Raw genomic sequence first — 19,867 nt, 5'->3', positions numbered from 1 at the left:
TTCAATAAATAGCAAAAACATTATTTACAAAGAAAGATTTTTTAATTAATTATCATATACCAATGTATTAAACTGAAAATGGATTCTGAGAATGTAAAAGCACTATTTAATTATGGTAAGATCATGCTTTCCATTATCTTGTTTTTAATCAGAACACTTACATAGAATAGTCAAATGCATTAATCTCCTGCCACAATTAAATTAAAAGAAAAAGATGGAATTTACTAAACTGAAAAATTAATAGTCATGACAGCAATAAAATAAATTCCTCAATAAGAAAATATAACAAATGTAAATGTTATATAAATGTAATACAACAATAACATCTAACAGAAACAACATAATAAAATCTTACTTTGATGACATTACTGGGCAGCATATGGAAAAAACACCCTTACTATGTCGTCCATGTAATAATTTTGCATTTTTCACTGCATGACTTTTCTTATTCTTATCAGTCCTAAAAAGAAAAATTACATACATATTATTAAAAACCATAGTTAACACCTCAGTACTAATTGAAATATCTAGGTAATTTATATTACTATTAACCCACTGCAGTACAGAACTGTACTTAAGACATAGTTTCTTACTTTATATTTTCAAAAAAACATTTTTCAATATTACATCATCAGAAATTATTCAATTTAATTTTTGAATAATTAAACTAAAAAATATCAGATATCTTCCCTTTGTCAACATTATTTATAAAAACAGATTAGTTGTTACTACATAAATGTTTACTGTTTCTGTACATTAATCAAATGTGTTCAGTCAACTGCAGCTAATTTATATTAGCTACTATAGTGTCCAAAATAGAAATCCTGGGTTTCAAGAATGAATAGTTATATCTTGCATCACTTGACAGTGTTTACACATAACCTTAACGCAATAAAAGTTTTAATTTACACATTCTCCATCAGGAGGTAGCTGTGTTCTGTTGCACAAACCAAGATATATTAAGCCCAAGCTTCAGTGAAAAGGCGTCACCACAAAAGAAAGCACAATGTGTGTACTGGTTGACAGAAACAAAATCAGTAACTGTCGTACAAAGAAATTATACACAAGACTGTTGAAGAAATGATTCTCAGAGTGACAAAAGTATGTTCCTGATGTGAACAGTTTATAGAAATCAAAGTGTTTTGAAAGTACACTCACCAAGTAGACCAAAAACACAGGAAAAATTAGACTTTTTTTTTCAACCAAGTCTTAAAACATTCAGTTAATAGTGTTAGTGGTCAACTAAACATTCCTAAAAGCACTGTCCATGATATTGTTTGCAAGAAAGTTCATGCATCTAAACTGCAGCTATTCCATTAAATTAAACTTAATGGTATGCCATAAATAGTAAAATTTGTAATGACCATGTTTGATTTCATTTCTGCTGATGAAAACTAACTGCTGCACATTTTATTTTCTGATGAACTAAAATTTCACGTTCAGGGAGTCAAGAATCACCATTACTGTCAAGTATGAAGCTCAGAAAATCCGCATGAATCTATGAAATTTGCCCATTACTGTCTAAAAGTATATGCCTGGTTGGTATCATGCATATGAAATTTTTGGGCCTTTTTTTTTTCATGACCAGACTATTATGGGCATAGTGCACACGTCAACATGTTAAAAAACTTTTGCGTTTCTGCAAATTGAAAATAAGGAGGGCCTAATTTTTAAACAGGATGAAGGCCTACCACATTATACAGAAATTGTACAAACTGCACTCAATGAAAGGTTCCCAAAAATCTGGATAGGGAGAACTCCCATCGCTTGGCAACTGCAATGGCCTGATTTGAGATGATAGATTTCTTCTTTTGGAGCTATATAGAAGGAAGACATTTTATGCTGTGAAAAAAATCCAGTCACTCGATCCTCTGTAACAAAAAATAACAGCAGCCATGGAAGAAATTCCTGTAGACATGCTTACCGTTGTGCAATGAGATAGATTATCAGTTTGACAACTTCAAAGGCTGTAAACGGTGCTAATATTGAGTTACATTTGTAATTCTAAATGTAATAAAGTAAATTTAATTTAAAACCACAGATTCTTCTTCAGACACACAGGATTATTTTATATTAATAATTTGAAAAAAAAAATTATTTTAAATAATGAAATAATAGAAATAGTAAACATTAAATTAGTAGATATGCAATTTCATTAAATAAACCTGCAGCAGGCTATACTAATTCAGTTGGCAATACTTTTTAATTAATGAAAAGCAAACAACAAACACTGTGCATTATTGAAATTAGAAGCACATACATAATTTTCAAAATAGTTCTGACAACGGAAAGTTAATACCTAACATTATATCTTTTATTCTGCAATGTTTTAATTACGCAAAAAACATAAATAATGCCACCAGGCCACTCATGTCTGTACATAAGCCTTGGAGAAAAACTCTGGTTTATATTTAACTGGCCCTCTTACTTGGAACATTGTATTGCAACACCATAAAAATTTCATAACATTTACGAGAAGTTATCTCTAAAGATAAGACAGTTTTATTGTAAAAAAGTTTATTCTAAAAACTTTAAAACTATTTTCTACTTCTTTTGAACTGCATACCTTACACTACTTCTCTATATAATTGCCGCATGAATTAAGACATATATCGTAGAGATACACCAGCTTCAATATTATATTCTTCTGCTGCCAGTCCATTTAGCCACTGATTAACAGCATTTTTAGTTTCATCGTCACCTGCGAATTGCTAACCACTCAAAAATTCTTTCAATTTCCCAAACAAATGGTAATCAGAAGTAGCTACGTCTGGACTACATGACAGGTGATGTAAATTTCTCATCCAAATGTTCTCAGTAAATCATGTGTTGGACCCGCAACATGTGGACAGCATTATTATGGAGCAGGACAACACCGTCAAACAGCTGCCCATGTTGCTGATTTTAAATGGCATGCCATAACTTACATAGAATTTCACAGTAGGCTTCCACATTTATAGTCATTCCACGTAGCATGAAATCAATCACCATTATGCCAAACCAATCGCAAAAGACTGTAGTCATCAGTTTGCATCCAACTGGCTGGGCTTGACCTTTGTTTGTGATTGAGGATGACGCCATTCACTTAACTGCTGTTTTTTTCTCTGGCGTGTGAAACAAAATCCATGTTTCATTACTGGTAACAATTGAATTAAGGAATTCATCACCTTTTTCTGTGTAGCGCATCAAAAATTCCAAAGCAGATCCCATTTGGATTTTTTTGTAATGTTACGATATGAGGCACCCAACGTGCAGAAACTTTTCTGAAGCCTAAATGGTCATGAACAACGCAACCGATAACAGCTCTTGAAACATTAGGAAAGAGAAGGGCAAGGTCGGAAATCACTGAGCGATGATCTTTTCTGATTTCACCATCAACACGTTTCAACAAATCCTCTGTGATTATCGAGGGCTTCCCCGAACATTCTTCATCATGTGCATTAATTCTGTTATTTCTAAACCTTTACCATTATTTTTGGATTTCATTACAATATCACTGTACACAACAACCAACTGCCTATGAATTTCAGTTGGCTTAACATTTTGATGGTTTAAAAAACAAACGACTCCATGTATTTCACATTCGGCAGCAACATCAAATGTAATAACTCACATGTAGTCAAAAATACTACAACGCAACAACTTACAGACAACAATGCACTGTATACACTACAAGCAAATACATTACTGGCCATGAACGACACAGGTTCACCAACCTTAAGGAGAGAAATTCCCCAGCGGTTTTTACTTTAGATATCCCTCATAGAATAACTTCTTTTACTTTAATGAATGTCTTTACCACACAATCTAAACATTACGTACTTATAAATGAAAAATTAATAAGTTAAGCAACAAATCAAATAATAAGATAGACCGTCAAACATAAAACAATAAAAAGTTAGTCATTTAACAAACATTACTAGAAGGACCAGTAAATGTAACAAAAGTGAGATGCTTAGTGTGTATTAACTCAATTATCATGGACACAATGAGATCATTGAATATTATTTATGCAAATAAAGGATAAGACAAAATTTAGGACAGAAAATTAGTAATATTGCATCAATAAAATTTTAATGCATAGCGGTGATGATCAATTCATCTATTATTAATAATATAATACAGTTTAGTTTTACTGTTGCACTGCTGAACATAGACAAGGGAAGTAGAGCAGTGTGAGTATATAACAGAACAATCTACTCTGAAAAGGAAAAACTGTAATGTAATTAATATGTTGTATTTCTGGAAATAACAATATCACATAATAAAATTTACATAAAACTTCACTGGATATTATTGAATAATAATATTATATCATTCAATCAAAAAAAAATAAAGAACTGTAACTGGGCATAGACCTGTTACATACTCTTAAAAATATATAAATTATTAGCATCACATATATACAAAATATATATATATAAAACACAACTCAATACCAATAAAAATATTGTCTGCTAGGTATCATACCATAACAACACCTTGATGTCATACACAATAACTTTCAAAAGTACCACAACCACACAGACAAGAATAACCACTCCGTTTTGTGCTATCCATATTTATGACGGAACGTGACAAAAATAAAGCAGATTCTCACTGGCTTTTTAACAGTAAAATATAGTATTTGAAATCAGTACTCATTTGAAAACAAATTTCAGCTCAAAAAATACTAACTCTGTTTAATATAGGGACAAAATATATAGTAAATATTATTATCCTCAGAAAAAAGACACTTGACTAGCAATTCTAGTGTCTTAGGTGCTACATGTATATAACAGCAATAAGAATGAGACAGGTAAAACCTGACAACAGTTGTAGGACTTTCCCGTCATACAACCACATTCCGGGAGTCTGACAACTGTGGGGTGTTTCCGATACACGGTTTACACACACAAATTAATTAAAAATATTTATTATTTTATTTAAATATAATATTTTTTTTTTGTTTTTTAATGCAATGATTTTAACTAAAGCGTTCGTGCATCTGCATTTAATTCACGCAGGTGTGGCGGTACTAGCGGCAACAGTTGGCACTAACTAATGTACGTTTACAACTTGCTTAAAACAAATTTTGCTTATACAGTATTATCCTGGTGTAGCCGCAAGACTTAACGCACCAGATATTGAATCAACCAGGCAATGTAGTTTGAGACCTAGTCAAACCAAGTTACTATTTTACACTTTAAATATTATTAATTTATTTAATTCTACCACTCACCTGGGACGTCACAACATAGCACATGACTACAACAGCATTTTTTAGGGAGGGGATGTGGGATTTTGTAAAAATTATTTTTTTGCAACTATTGTTATTTTTTAATAGTTAACAAATGTCCCTAAGAAAAATATGACCTTAATTAGGCGAAATCTCAAGTTACTGAGGGTAACCTTGTTCTACAGTCTCACCCCCTTGACCTTTTAATTAAAAAATTTAATGGCATCAATGCCCCATATATAGAAGTAATCTGACCAAGTCTGGTCAAAATCGGTCCACTAGTTCTGGAGATATAAGGTGATTAAGAGGCCAACACTAAACACACACGTACGTATGAACATTAACATCTGGAAAATATCCATTCTGTTTTTCAGTTCCTTATGTGTCAAAACATCAAGATCTGGTGAAAACTGCATAAACCCAATTGGACCAATTACAATATTTTACCTTCTAGATCTATAGCGCAACAGATTGAAAAGTAATAGTAAAGCAACAACTTATCTACCCCTCTTTGTATGGTGAAAAAGTGCATTACATACGTCTGAGCTAATTAATACATAAAAGAAACCTACTACATTACATACACGATCAGTTACAACAATGTATTATAAATACAGTTTTACACTTTAATTAACAGAAGTAACAACTGAATAAATTAAAACTTTACCTAATTGGGTAATAGTATCTCCAATTACAGACATATTAAACACCAATAAACTCATTCAAAATGAAATACAACGACCACAATAATAGCAGAAGATATATGCACAGTATCATGCACCTCAGGCATGAAAATACCAACAATCAATCACATGAAGATTAAAACCTATTGTAAATTCACTTGGAGGTATTTCAAACACAATGTAGTAATAGACAACAGCAGATATAGTAGTCTAATCCCTCATAATAAACAAAAATAATCCTATTTGAAAGTAAAAATTATAAGCAATGAAAAACACTAGTATTAAGGAATTCTATAAATTGTAAAATTTTTACTACTTTTACAATATTATTTCTGTTATACAAAATGGAATAGTTTTTTCACTGTTACAACATTAACTGAACTGCAGTTGCCTAATATCATTAATAGAAAAACAAAATAAGTACATGTCAAACAAATACATAATAATACACAAATGAACTTATGACAAACTAACTTGTGATTATTCATAGGAGTAAGATCCCATAAAAGAAGTTCACCAAATTGAGATCCAGAAAGTAATGTGTAAGGGTCAACCCAACGTATACATCCCCAAACACTAAATCCACCTTTCTCGGTATTCATCTTTGCTCTAAAACAAAATAAAACTTAAATATAATAAATTAAACCCATAAGTTCAGAATTTTCAACCCACACCTTTACTTCATGAACTACTGAAACCCGATTACAACACCAAAATAAAAGATAACAAACAGAATTCTCATTACACTGCTTCATAAAATTCAGTATTTATACCAACTGCTTTTAACACAAACACATTATGCGTACCCAACCACTGCTCTCCTATAATGTTCCTTAGTGACTGGAACAAAATGGCATCATAACAGTCTGGCAAATACAAATTATTAGTTTGCAATGAATAATTCAAAATTGCCTGACCCTATACATCACCTGTAACATACTAAACTTTTCAAGCAGTTCCAATTCATTATTATTGTTTGTTTGGGATATGTATAAATAATTTTCTGACAGAAATGTTTATTTAATTCGAACGAAATTAGAGATTAACAGTTTTTGAAGACATACACATTCATTAGTTTGGTTTTAAAAAATCTTATTTGTTTTTATTTCAATTCAAATTACTTTTCTTTGTGGAATACGCATTAAAAAATTGGGTAAAATCACAGTATATGTAAATTATGCTTAAAATAAAATGGAAATAAAAGATATAACAAAAGAAAGAATATATTAATAAGTATATTATACATATATATAATTTCACTGAAATTAATCTTTTTAGGGTTCATATTTTTCCTCTGTATTGTTAAATTATATTAAATAAACCATTTAGTATAAAATATTCAATATTTGGAATTTAAATATACAGGGTGATTGCAAATGATATATACATTTTCAATACCTTATAAAAAATTAAACTGGTATATGTGAATACAGTAAATGATACGGTTTTACTGCTCTGCTATTGCCATTGATTGATGTTTCATGTTATCAGTCTGGCAAGATGGCCACTACTGCAGTAGAGAAAGCTTTTTAAGTGCATAGATTAGCCAGAAAAAACTTGGTTACTGTCGTGCAGCAATATATCAGAACTAAATGTGGTAAATCACCACCAACAAGCAAATTCATTTATGACTGGAATAAACAGTTTCAAAACACAGTGTCTGTGTAAAAAGAAAAATGCTGGAAGACCTCCTGTTTTAGAAGAACAAACTGATCATGTTCGTGATGCGTATCAAAGTAGCCCAGGCAAATCAACTAGATCAATAACTTTAGAATTGCTATTTCCTCAACCAACCGTGTAGAAAAATCTGTGGAAATGTTTGAAAATGACACCTTATAAATTACAGTTAATACAAAGTTTAAATGTCAACAATAAAGTCTTACAAAAGCATTTTTGTGTGGAGTTGCAGGAATGTGTTGAAAATGACAATGGTTTTTTCATTGCCTAATTTTCGGTGATGAATGCAAATCTCACATTAGTAGAAAAGTTAACAAACATAATGTAAGAATATGGGGTACAGAAAAACCAAGAGAAAGTTTACAACATACAAGTGATTCCCCTAAAGTGGATATGTTTTGCGCTGTATTTTGTGACAGGGTGTACGGACTGTTCTTTTTTCATAAAATGACAGTAACCACAGTGATTTATCTAGACATGTTAAATGAATGGCTAATGCCTCAACTCGAGGAAGATAGAGACAACTTTGTTTTTGTATAAGATGGAGCTCTGCCTCACTAGCATTTCAAGTAAGAAATTATCTGGATGAATGCATTCCCAGACGATGGATTGACCATGCAAGTGAGGAAAACATGGTGTTTAGCATTGGCCACAACAGTGTCCAGACTTAATACCTTGCGAATTTTTATGAGGTTATATAAAAGCAAAGTTTTCGTACTGCTCCTTCCTGCTGATAACACAACTTAAAACATTGCATCACAAACGCTGTCGCTACCGTTGACCAGCATATCCTTGCATGTGTTTGGAATGAATTGGACTACCATGTTCATATCTGTCGCGTTACAAATAGTGCACACATTGAACATTTATAAATAAAAACTTAAATTATAAATAAAAAAATATAATCCGCTTAACTCTTAAAAAAAACAATCATTGAAAAGAATAAGGTTTAATATAATAAATACAGAATTTAATACCAACTGAAGTTTTTTTTTTTTTTTGTTTGGGGGCGAAAAACGCCTGAGCGTTATCATCGCCTGGAAGTTAATAAAACGGTAAAATAATTCCAAAATAATAAAACTTATAAGGTGAAAAATTAAAATAAATCATATAATAAAAATTTATTAAAACAAAAGTCAAAAAACTAAAATAAAACTCAAAACTAATATCACACACGAAGTCTTTAAAATATAAAAGTTAAAATAATAGAATAAATTAACTATATAAAACTTACCTAATTTCGATAGGTTGTGCTAAAGGCTCCCTTCCCGGATAATAAAATTAAAGACATAGAACCAAAAAAATCAAAATTTAAAGTAGAGGTTAAAAATTATCAAAAACTCTTCTAGCATAAAAATATATATGATAATATTAAATGTTTTGCACTAGCCTGGTACTATGCAAAAACAGAAACATCCGGTTAAAAATTTTGTTATTATTGTACAAGATAAACTGAAGATGTGAGACACTGCAGAAACTGGTTATTAGAAATCAACAATATAAGTTTAACTTATCCAATTACTGTGGTTTATATTTCATATAATATTATACAGGGTGTCCCATATAAAACGCAACTCATCAATCACTCATCCATGAAATTTCAAAAGTCAAGCGTACTCCCCTACTCGTTACTGAAATGGACTCGTCCAACATCCGAACATCGCAGCGACACAGTAGAACACTACCGATAGTAACAACAATGCAATCATAATGTTCAGTGTATTGCTAGAGACAAGATGGTGTTTTTGCTAGATGAACGTGTTTTCATTGTTGAGTCGTACTTCAGTACGAAATCAGTGGTTGCAGTGCAAGATTTGTTTCACCATAAGTACCCAGATAAACCAGCTCCTAACAAAACATCAGTATTAAGGTTAGTTGCAAAATTTAGAGAGACTGGTTCTGTTAATAACAAGGAACAGAAAAGATCCGAGTCAGTGTTGAATACAGATGCAGTCACTGAAATCAAAGACCGATTACTCGCCTCGCCAAATAAATCGATCAGACGTTTGTCTGCTGAAATTAATTTGTCTAAATCAACTGTTCATCGGGCGACCAAACAATTACAATTACAACCTTATCGCATTCAAACGGTTCATCTTCTTGAGCCCGACAAAGAAAAACGGCTACAATATTGTCAATGGTTCTGTTGATTTCTGCGTGAGGGAATTAATGTTATGGATTCGTTATTTTTCAGATGAAGCATAGTTTCATTTGGATGGCTACGTAAACAGCCAAAACAGTAGAATTTGGAGTGCTGAAAATCCCCACGTTTATCACGAAAAACAATTACACCCGCAGAAGTTGGGCGTGTGGTGCATGATATCGCGGAAGAAAATAATCAGTCCTATTTTTTTCGAGTACACCATTAAGGCAGAACGATATCAGAATATTTTATTTCAGTTCATTGCACTCTTGGAAGAGAAAGACAGACACTGCTGGCTACAACATAATGGTGCGACATCGCACTACGCAGGTTCAACTTCTGATTTCGTTGAGGAATTCTTTGGTAATCGTGTTATTGGTCGAGGCTTGTGGCCATCAAGATCTCCAGATTTGACTGTGGCGGATTTTTTTCTATGGGGTTACCTCAAAGAAAAAGCCTACAGCAACAAACCACGAACACTTGGAACAATTGAAAGTCAATATTGAACAAGCTGTATTAAATATCCAGCCACAAACTTTGAAAAAAGTTGCAAGAAACGCTGTAAAAAGAATTGAAGCTTGTATTCAAGAAGATGGCGGCCACTTGCAACATTTACTCTAAATGTAAGGTAATGGATGGTAATAATAAAAATTACATTTACACATGCCTTTTTATTATTTCAATACCTACCAATATAAGGTTAGGTTGCGTTTTATATGGGACATCCTGTATATAGGCAATTACATATTTATAATATATTAGTCAATCATATAATAAAAATTTACTAAAACAAGAGTCAAGAAAGTAAAATTAAACTCAAAACTAATAGGAAGATGTACTGAATAACTGACATTTCTTAATGCAAAATTGCCTATTTGCTTGTAAATTTTCCTGCAAAAAAATTATTCGTGCATAGCAGCTACATCATCAACTATTCTTTTAGATTTATCCCTACACCCTACCTTATATACAATAACATAAGTGAGAAAAATAGTTTCAAAAAGTTTCAATTAGTTATGCATATTCAACGGCATGTACAAACTAAATGGAATATCTATCATCCTACATCCAAGTCTATTCATACTGGTTGAAACTTTACTAACCAAAGCATGCACTGAACCTTGTTGCTGGATCTATATCTCGACTGATTACAATTACACTGAGTCGGCTTGCTTGCGCATGCATATTCCACTGACAGAACAAATTTTAGAGATATTTTCTGTTGAGATTATGACTGGTTTCTAAATATAGGCAATTACTTTTAGCCCAGACACCCTGTTTTCTACAGAAAAAATAATTCTTCAGCTATTTTTATATGAAATTTAATTTTTTTATGACAAAACATGCTATGCCAGTATGTTTGAGATTTATTAAAAACAGCATTTGAACATATTATTTTTACAATTCGGTAACTGTCCAGTAAGTTATTCTAAGTCACACAGAATCAATAAAATGGATTAATCTAATTTTACCTATAACCAGAAACAAATGGTTGTTGTGGTAAAGTGATAAATGTTTCGTATCTACCATCTGTACCAATTCTCCAAAAATAAATAACACGATCTTTGCTACCAGATGCCAATAACAATTCAGAACAATTACAATCTTTTTCAATTTTTTCTTTCTGTCCAGTGGACACATCAGATTCCAATTCTGTATTTTTCTGCAGTTCATGGGTTCCTCTATTGTTACTTAGTTTACCATCATGCTTAGTACCATTTTGTTTTAATCTGAAAAAAAGAAATAAAAAACAGTTCAATACAACATAATTACTACAAAGGTTTACTTATTTTGAAATAATATGCCTACTTATAAGCTTAGTTACAATTATGTAGGTGAATTTGTCTTATCACAGCATAACATTTCTGAGATTGAGCTTGAACCCAATAATCACAATAAATAAGTAATACAGCCACTCAAAATCCAGCAGTAACTACAGCTAAAGTTAAAATTTTCATTAATAGAAAACGTTTGATAAATGAAGAAAGTCAAAATCTATTTAACGCATTTGTAGTCTCACTGATGATGAGGGTCATAATAACGCAAGCCTCCTGTTTTTCTTCCAGATAATAAAATTCTCTATTAATATATTGATTATAGATATTATCTAATAAATATAACTGCATTAAATAAAAATATTATTTGAAATATTCTACATATTAATGTTAATTCTAATTTTAAACAAAACTTAAAAAATAAATAATCAAAACCCCTAAAATGTTACACATTTGTAAAAAATATCAATGTGATTTCATAATGAACATATATCTTGCAATATTAATACATACAGTATGAATACAAATACACAGTATTAAATGATTACTACTCTGTCCATGAGTGGTAGTACTACGGGATCAGAGGTTATTTTTTAATGGTGTTGTGTTTATTTATATTGAGATTACTATTTAAATGAATTTTTTCATCATTTTCTATAAATGTTCATATTTAACGATTTTTGAATCATTATAAAATTAATAAATTGAATTCTAGAGCTAGAGGTATGAATTTTTGTTTAATTATTCAGTAGATCATAGTATGTAAGCAGCGGCACTGATTCTGAAAGTTTCCTTTCATGACATTTTTTTAAAAACTTCAATAAAACATTCCAAAAAATTTGTCTCAAATAAAAGAAATGTACAATTATTTTCAAATAAATACAGATAATAATTATAAATAAATACTACTAATAATAGAGCACTTATTCTGCTTTTTAATATTAGAGTGAAAGTGATAATAGAACAATTATTTTAAAAAATCTCCATTAGTAAAAAAATTTCCGATTCAATAAAACATAATCATTTAAGATGTACAAAATGTTTTTGAGAGTAACCTTAAAATATAATTAACTTAAAAGATAATTTATACATTAAAAAATTTTATATAAAAAACTGTCTGACTTTTTATAATGTGAAATTTAAAAAAATTAAATACTTGCTTCAAGTTGCAAAATAAAGGAAATTGTTATAATAAAACAAGTGTCTCCAGCCACAACCACAATTCCTAATCTACCAATCCCTGTTGAGAAAATAGCCCCTTAGGGTACAATATGCTGGTAGGTTGGCAACAGATAGGACAAGAACATTATACCTGATCCAACTGTCATGTGTCTATCCAAGGAAGAAGGATCAAGTATAAGGAAAGGATGCAGGATGTGAGAGGGACTGCTCTGGAGAAAATGAATTTTACACAGCAAACCAATGACCTCTCTTAATTTCATATTATATCTTAAATTTGTTTATTATCCTCTAAAAAAAAATCTCCAATAAAGATGAACATCAATTTGATTGTTTTCCTTTTAAGTATAATGGTATTTTTTTAATGGTAAAAAAAATTTGATCTAAGTAGTAACCTTGTCTTATTACAAGTTTCACAGCCATAATAAACATAGAAAGAAGTTAATCATATTATTTAAAACCCAAAGTAATTGGTTAGGGATGAATTGACTACAAATTATTTTTTATGCTGCTCAGAAATGTAAAAAAATCATAGAAAAATTAACAGTCCCGTCACAGATGAGAGAAAAAACATACAAAGAACAAAAGCTCCAAGAAGTAAAATTTATTTTCAAAAACACATTAAGGTCTTAAGTGAATGTTACAGTTACAAAAATAACTTCACTTCACATTACAATGGAAGCTGTCAGTAAATGTTTAAATTATATTTCTTAAAAATCCAATTTTAGATCCACCTTATAACCACAAATAATATAAGTTATATTAGTTCTTTTGATTACTATGCCATAAATCACTTATTTCATTTACAATGAATTTCAAAAGAGAATGGCTTGGCAATTTTTTAATAAATAAAAATCTCTAACGACTGTGTTATAAGAAGTACAAGTGTAATGCAAGTTATACTTATAAATGTAATTTAAGTTATATTTATATGACTTGTACTCTTATAAACTTGTAAATAAAATAACTTATATTAACACTTATGTGTCTAATTTGAGTTAAACTTATAAGTTAGAATTCAAAGGATATTTAGTTTGACACAGATACTCTAAATATTTTACAGATATACTCCAAGTTTTAACCTTATTTCTTGTTGAAAAATGTTATATGCCACTGGACACCAAGAAAGAGATACCAAGTCAGCGTCATGACTGCGCATTCGATATTTGACGTTACCTTCACCTACAAAAAATACAGTTCCACTACATCCAATACAAAACAAGAAAATCTAGTATATTCAATAACGCTTAAATGAATAATAACAAATACATTAAAATTAATCTTTTAAGATAAGGTGCAGTGTGCTTCAGTGAACCGGTGGAATTTTCATTGAAACTACAATATTAAGATACAACTGGTTCATAGATCATTCTGCCTGTATTTTTTTAAAAATTAATTCCATTTAATATTTAATACATTTTTTATATGTTTTTATACTATTAACTAACTTTGATGCCTAGATAAGTTTATCAAAAATAATTTTTTACATAGAATCAGTGTTATGCTTAAAGTAATTATTTTAGAAGAGCTATATCATCATTTGCAGAACAAAACCTCCCATTTATATCCCTTAATAAAGAATATATACAGGTTTTATTTGAATTATAAAATCCTGTTTTCGGTTATACAGAAGTACACACTATCATCACAGTTAGGTAGCTACAGACAGTTTCAGAACTCTATCTTGTCCTGAATTCATCAAGTAAATGTCAAATAACTTCATCATACAAATGTACATACAGCAATAAAAAAAGAGGTCATTTACAACAAAAACAATAATTCAGAGTGAATATAAAACTGGATTATTAGTTACTTTTACATAATAAATTAATTATAGAATAATAAACAATTTCACAAAACATAAAATACAGTATATCACATACACAAATCAACTATTACTAAGTATCAAGTAATTGATAAAACAAAGTGTAAATAAACATCATGATATAAAAGATATACATATGAAAACCAGAGATATGCATAAATACACAGTTTCTCTAAAATAATCAAAATTAACTAGCTAATAAATCAAAGAAAAAATTATATCATAATCAATTAACCACCAAACAGAAAATAAATTATATACATAAACTTACCAATATTTAACAAATCATACTTATAACATTTCTTTATTACGTTATGAATAAAAGGATAAAATACAATATGTTATTCTAGATAACACACAAAATTTCATCATAAAGAATTTTTCCTTCTATCACCTTATATCTGTATAATCAGGTAATTGTGTATCTTTCTACAAGAACTTTGTCAAATGTATAGTCTGACTACTGGTAAAAGTCAATCGGTTTGCATGTCTGAAATAGCATTAATTGATTCATTCAGTTCAACCTGAATCGACTGGACTGCATGAATAACTAAAATCAATATTGATTAAAATTTATAGAAGTCTATTGCAGTATTATTTTCCCTGAATGTGTCAAATGATGGCTGCAACAATAAACAATTTTGCATCCATCACAAGTTCATTTCCAGGTGTGATGTCCACTCTTTTCAATGCAATAGACCTGCAAGTTACCATGAAATGAGTGAAAATTTCAGATCCTGAAACTTTCATTCTTATTTGTTTTAAGATGTTTTTCAGTAGTCAGTATTTCAATGTTAATGATAAACTTAAAAATGAAGTTACAAAGTGGCTGATGGTGCTAGTGACTGATTTCTATAGTGTTTTAAAAGCTTGCACCATACTTTGACATATGCTTTAATAATGTTGGATACTATGTCAAAAGTTGTTTTAACGTTTTTTTAAAATTTGATAATAATTTTACAAATTTTTTTTTCTTAATTTGTCTTTCTGGAACTTGTTTTCTGCACAACCCTCATTATTCAATCTTCAGTCATAAGTTTCATCACAGTCTCTCAGAAACACAGTTTCAAATTCGACTGAATTTTTCCTCATAACTGAAATTAATTTATATTGGTGATTTAATATGAATTCTCCAAAATAAATGCAGATATTGCCATAAAACGCTGGAAGCACATTTCATTGAATATGCTTCTTGCAGGAGATAGTACTGATATGAAAGCTAACAGGAAAACCAATCAACTACACACAAAAAAATTAGTTTGTTAATTATTTAGATAGTTTTACCATAAAAGTAATCATTATGACCATTTCCAAAGGAGCTATAGACAAGCCTGCTAAGAACAACAAGCTAATTTTATTAAGTACAAAAAACAACTGGCATACTTCTCACCTCCTTTTAAAACTGCCAACCTAAGTACAAATATCTTTAGTTATGTTGCACTTTGCTTAAGACAAAAAATAGTATACTTTAAAGTTAGAAAAATATCACCAACCTCTGAGATCAACAATAAATAAAAGTCCATTTTTTGCACCAACAGCAATCAGCTGCTTATCATGAGGGCAAGCAGCTACGCATAAAGGAGTTATCTTTGAACCAAGATTCACCTTTCGTAATCTATTACTTGCTAAATCCCAACAATGTAAAATAGCTTGTTCACTGATTGAAATAACAACATTAGGATCAGATGATGACCAATCAACTCCAACAATCTTTTGGGTATCCTGAAAATGTATTATAGCATTAATTCAATGAGTACAGTACTTATTAGTAGATTAAATCAGCAGTTTCAATCCATACAGATTAAAGAATGATAAAAATAAAATTTGATTTCAAAAAAAAAATTTGCATACAGAACTAATTTTGGTAAAAAAAAAATTACAAAATACACTTTTCTCTCTTTGTTCAATTAATCCTCTTTATTAAACAAACAAACAAAACAGACTAAAACAAAATAGTATGTTATTTTCAATAACAAGAAAATTGTTATGAATTTTTGAAAACTAATTTTTTAAAAATTCAAATTTTGACTTTAAATAACCCTGATGAGGCTGATGATAAAAATCTCAAATTTGCACTTACTGAAAGAATAATTGAAGATTTTCTAATCGTGGCACACCACTCCGATGATGAAGACATCACCAATGTGGTAATGAACATGACATAAGTTATCAGAACAAACCGCTAACAAAAATTATGCCAGAAGAACATAAATAAAAATTAATTCTCATCCTTTTTATTTTCTTTTTCCAGGTTTTACTTAAAATAGAAAATATATTATGTAAATAAATTTATAAAATCAATCTGTATAAATAAAATATGAATAATGAGAGTTCAGCTTACCAACAATTATAAATTGTTATTTTTAATAATATGACAATCAATTATTATGGATATAAAATTTTAGTTTATTTTATTTTACCTCGCTTTAAATGAATAGTTATATAAAGTTTTTAAAATTTATCAAAAGGATATTCCTGACGATGGAGGAAGGTCCAAAAGCACTTAAATAGATTTAAATGATTTATAATTGTTGGTAAACTGAGCTCATTATTTATATTTTATTTATAAAATGCCAACGGTGCCATGTTATGAAAATTTAACTTAAAATAAATAAGTTTAATTCAAATTGTATTAAAAAAAATTTACAAAAATTAATAAATTTACCATAATTACTCATATAATTCAAGCACTTGAATCTTAAACAATATTTTTTTTTAAATGTTCAAAATTAAAATATTCAGTCAAATAAATATCATTTTCTCACTGATAACACATTTTAGTTTCATTATAAACCTATGTGAAAATTATTTCCTCACATAAAACTCAGTCCTACGTATAGATAAAAAATGTTGCATCAAGAAAAGAATATGAATTATGCGAGTTAATACAATATTTAAAATTGTAAGTAACAAATAAATAAATTCATTAATGTATGTAAATAGATGAAAATCAAATGTTTTATATGTACTGTTGCGTGTTTGCAGCTCGATCAGGATATTGAAAGATATTCAATATCTTTCAATATCAAGATATTGAAAGAAAAATGTTTATATAAATACAATTAAGTTTAAGAACATAAATAAAATAAAGCAAATCAATAATAATAACAATAAAAATAATCAAAAATAAATAACAACAAACAATAACAATAATAGTAATAATGACAAAAATAATAATTCATAAATTACATACAAAATAGAATTTCAAGTACGGACAGGATTTATTTACAGGTGCAATATTTAAATCATAAAAACTAGAATTTAGTCCCATTGACAAAAGACATTATAATGACTGCTAACATTAACACTTTTAACAACTAGTCTGGTATTAACTAAAAAAAAAAACAATCACTTTAGTTATGATATGGAAATGAAACAAATCTGTACTAGTCTACAAACATTCCAGTTTTGAATGGGGCACCTATTGCATGCTTTAATCCAAGTTTAGATGAGAATGGAATAGCTAATAGATGTGGTGATGAGCAGGAAGGATCTTAACCTAAACATGGGGAAATGGTAATAATTAATCGGTTTGAAACTTAAATTTTTAACATTTTTTCTGAGACAAAACAGGCACTGCTATGTAACAGACTTCAACAGCGTCTAAAATAATTAAAAAAATAATAGCAATGCATACCTTGAGTCCTGAATTAGCCATTTTCAACTCCAGAGAATCTATATCCCATATCCTTACAGTACCATCATCACTAGCAGTGGCAATACAGTTTTTAAAACAGATTGATGTATTCTTAGGAGCAAAGGCAAGACACGTTATTCTTTCTTTATGAGCCACAGGGATAAATGAATATTCAAAATTGTACGGAGAAATTTCATTTTTAGTCTTCATAATTATCACTTCGTGTCTTGCTCCATAGGCTATTATACCGTCATCATTACAAGTAATAATATTACTTAAATACCAACTTGGTGATGGAGGAATGATTAAATTATTCATGCTGATGAAAAATGCCGGTCTCCACACTAATTCATAAACCGAAAACCGGAAAGAAAATTTAAAAACCTAACCAAAAATGCCTACACCGCAATCTAATTCAGTGGCAGATAGAAGAACGAAATTACAGTTTGGTTACAGCTATCAAATAACTAACAACATTTCTTAAAAAGTAAAAATCAAATGCTGTAACACGATCACAGAAAAACTCCACGACCAGACAAGTAGTAACATACAGATGAAACATGCATCACCTGCGTCTTACGCTCCAAACATTCTTCACTGATGCAACTGTCTTTTAAAGATTTAAGAGCCAATAAAGTCAGATTACTATTATATTTTTATTATTTATTACAGCAGCAGTACTTTACTTATAAATAAAACAAAAAGATATAATTATGATCAATTATCATTATTACAATTATTTCCTATCAAATAATAATAATAATAATTATTATTATTAAAGATAATTATAATTACTGTAAACAAAAATAAATTACAATCTTTTTCAGGTTTTAATTATATATATATATATATAATTTGAGCAGAGTAAAACAACTGTTATAAGTAAAATCTTTTTCATTGCATAATTAAAAGTTGTTTTTTTTTTTTTGTATTTAAATTGTTAATTTTTTTATATTATGTTGTATATTTTTATTTGCGAATACAAGTTGTTATAGAATAATGAATAATAATTGCACATGTGAATTTTAGTGAAAATAAAGATTTTGATTTTTTTTTAGAATTTGAAAATTCGATGTTCTTGGACTTAAAATATTCATTTAAAATAAATTATAATCTTAATTATGATTATTTTTAATTGATAATTAGAAATTTATTTCAATACTCTCAAAAAAGAGATTTAAGATTACTGCCAACTGGATTGTAGTAGGCTAGTTAGCTTCTGCTATGCCATTGATGGAGTCCTATCTTACTCACAACCTTTACAAAATAACAGACTAAGAACCTATCTATAAAAAAAGGAATTTAACTGTAAATAACTATAAAAAAATTTAAGTTATAGTAACACTGGTTTGCAGGAAAAAATTACAATGAAGTGTATTAACTAATATTTTTTGCCCAGATTTCAAATTTGCAAAGCAAGATTGAATTTTTTTTTAGTAACAAAGGTTTAAAGAAAAACTGATTTTTTTAAAGGAATTATATAATTTATAATATAATATTATCTTACCTAATATTTGATTTTCCTTCATTTTCTTTCATGTTCAGATTCTTGAATTTACCTTTTCAGCTTCTAGTTGTTATTGACAAGCATATTCAGGTTCCATTTTTCCTGGTAACTTGTTTTTATCATTTATATAATGTGATGAGCATTCACCAAGCTCATATTTACATCACCAAGGTTAGGTGAAAAATAGTGCAAATTTGACACAATATATGTATTTTTTTTAAAT

At 29.3% G+C, this 19,867-nt stretch overlaps 1 protein-coding gene across 2 annotated transcripts in view; it reads right to left on the bottom strand.

The window, feature by feature from the left end:
- The window catches only part of rig (gem nuclear organelle associated protein rigor mortis), a 104,274-nt gene extending 85,549 nt beyond the window's left edge, over positions 1 to 18,725 (bottom strand). The window contains exons 1-7 of one of the 2 annotated variants that reach the window (XM_075358444.1): positions 18,138 to 18,725; positions 15,994 to 16,222; positions 13,758 to 13,857; positions 11,194 to 11,451; positions 8,813 to 8,842; positions 6,376 to 6,510; positions 356 to 460 (exon numbers count right to left, since the gene is read on the bottom strand). In XM_075358444.1, the coding sequence (XP_075214559.1) occupies positions 356 to 460; positions 6,376 to 6,510; positions 8,813 to 8,842; positions 11,194 to 11,451; positions 13,758 to 13,857; positions 15,994 to 16,222; positions 18,138 to 18,455 (1,175 nt within the window). In that variant the 5' untranslated portion in view covers positions 18,456 to 18,725. The remainder of the gene's footprint in view (positions 1 to 355; positions 461 to 6,375; positions 6,511 to 8,812; positions 8,843 to 11,193; positions 11,452 to 13,757; positions 13,858 to 15,993; positions 16,223 to 18,137) is intronic. The other variant, XM_075358445.1, reaches the window with a different exon arrangement.
- Between the last annotated feature and the right edge of the window lie 1,142 nt (positions 18,726 to 19,867).

The sequence above is a fragment of the Lycorma delicatula genome, chromosome 2 (genome assembly GCF_047948215.1).
Source record: "Lycorma delicatula isolate Av1 chromosome 2, ASM4794821v1, whole genome shotgun sequence".
In the NCBI taxonomy this organism is placed as follows: Eukaryota; Metazoa; Arthropoda; class Insecta; order Hemiptera; family Fulgoridae; genus Lycorma; species Lycorma delicatula.
This window is presented reverse-complemented; position numbering and strand designations above follow the sequence as displayed.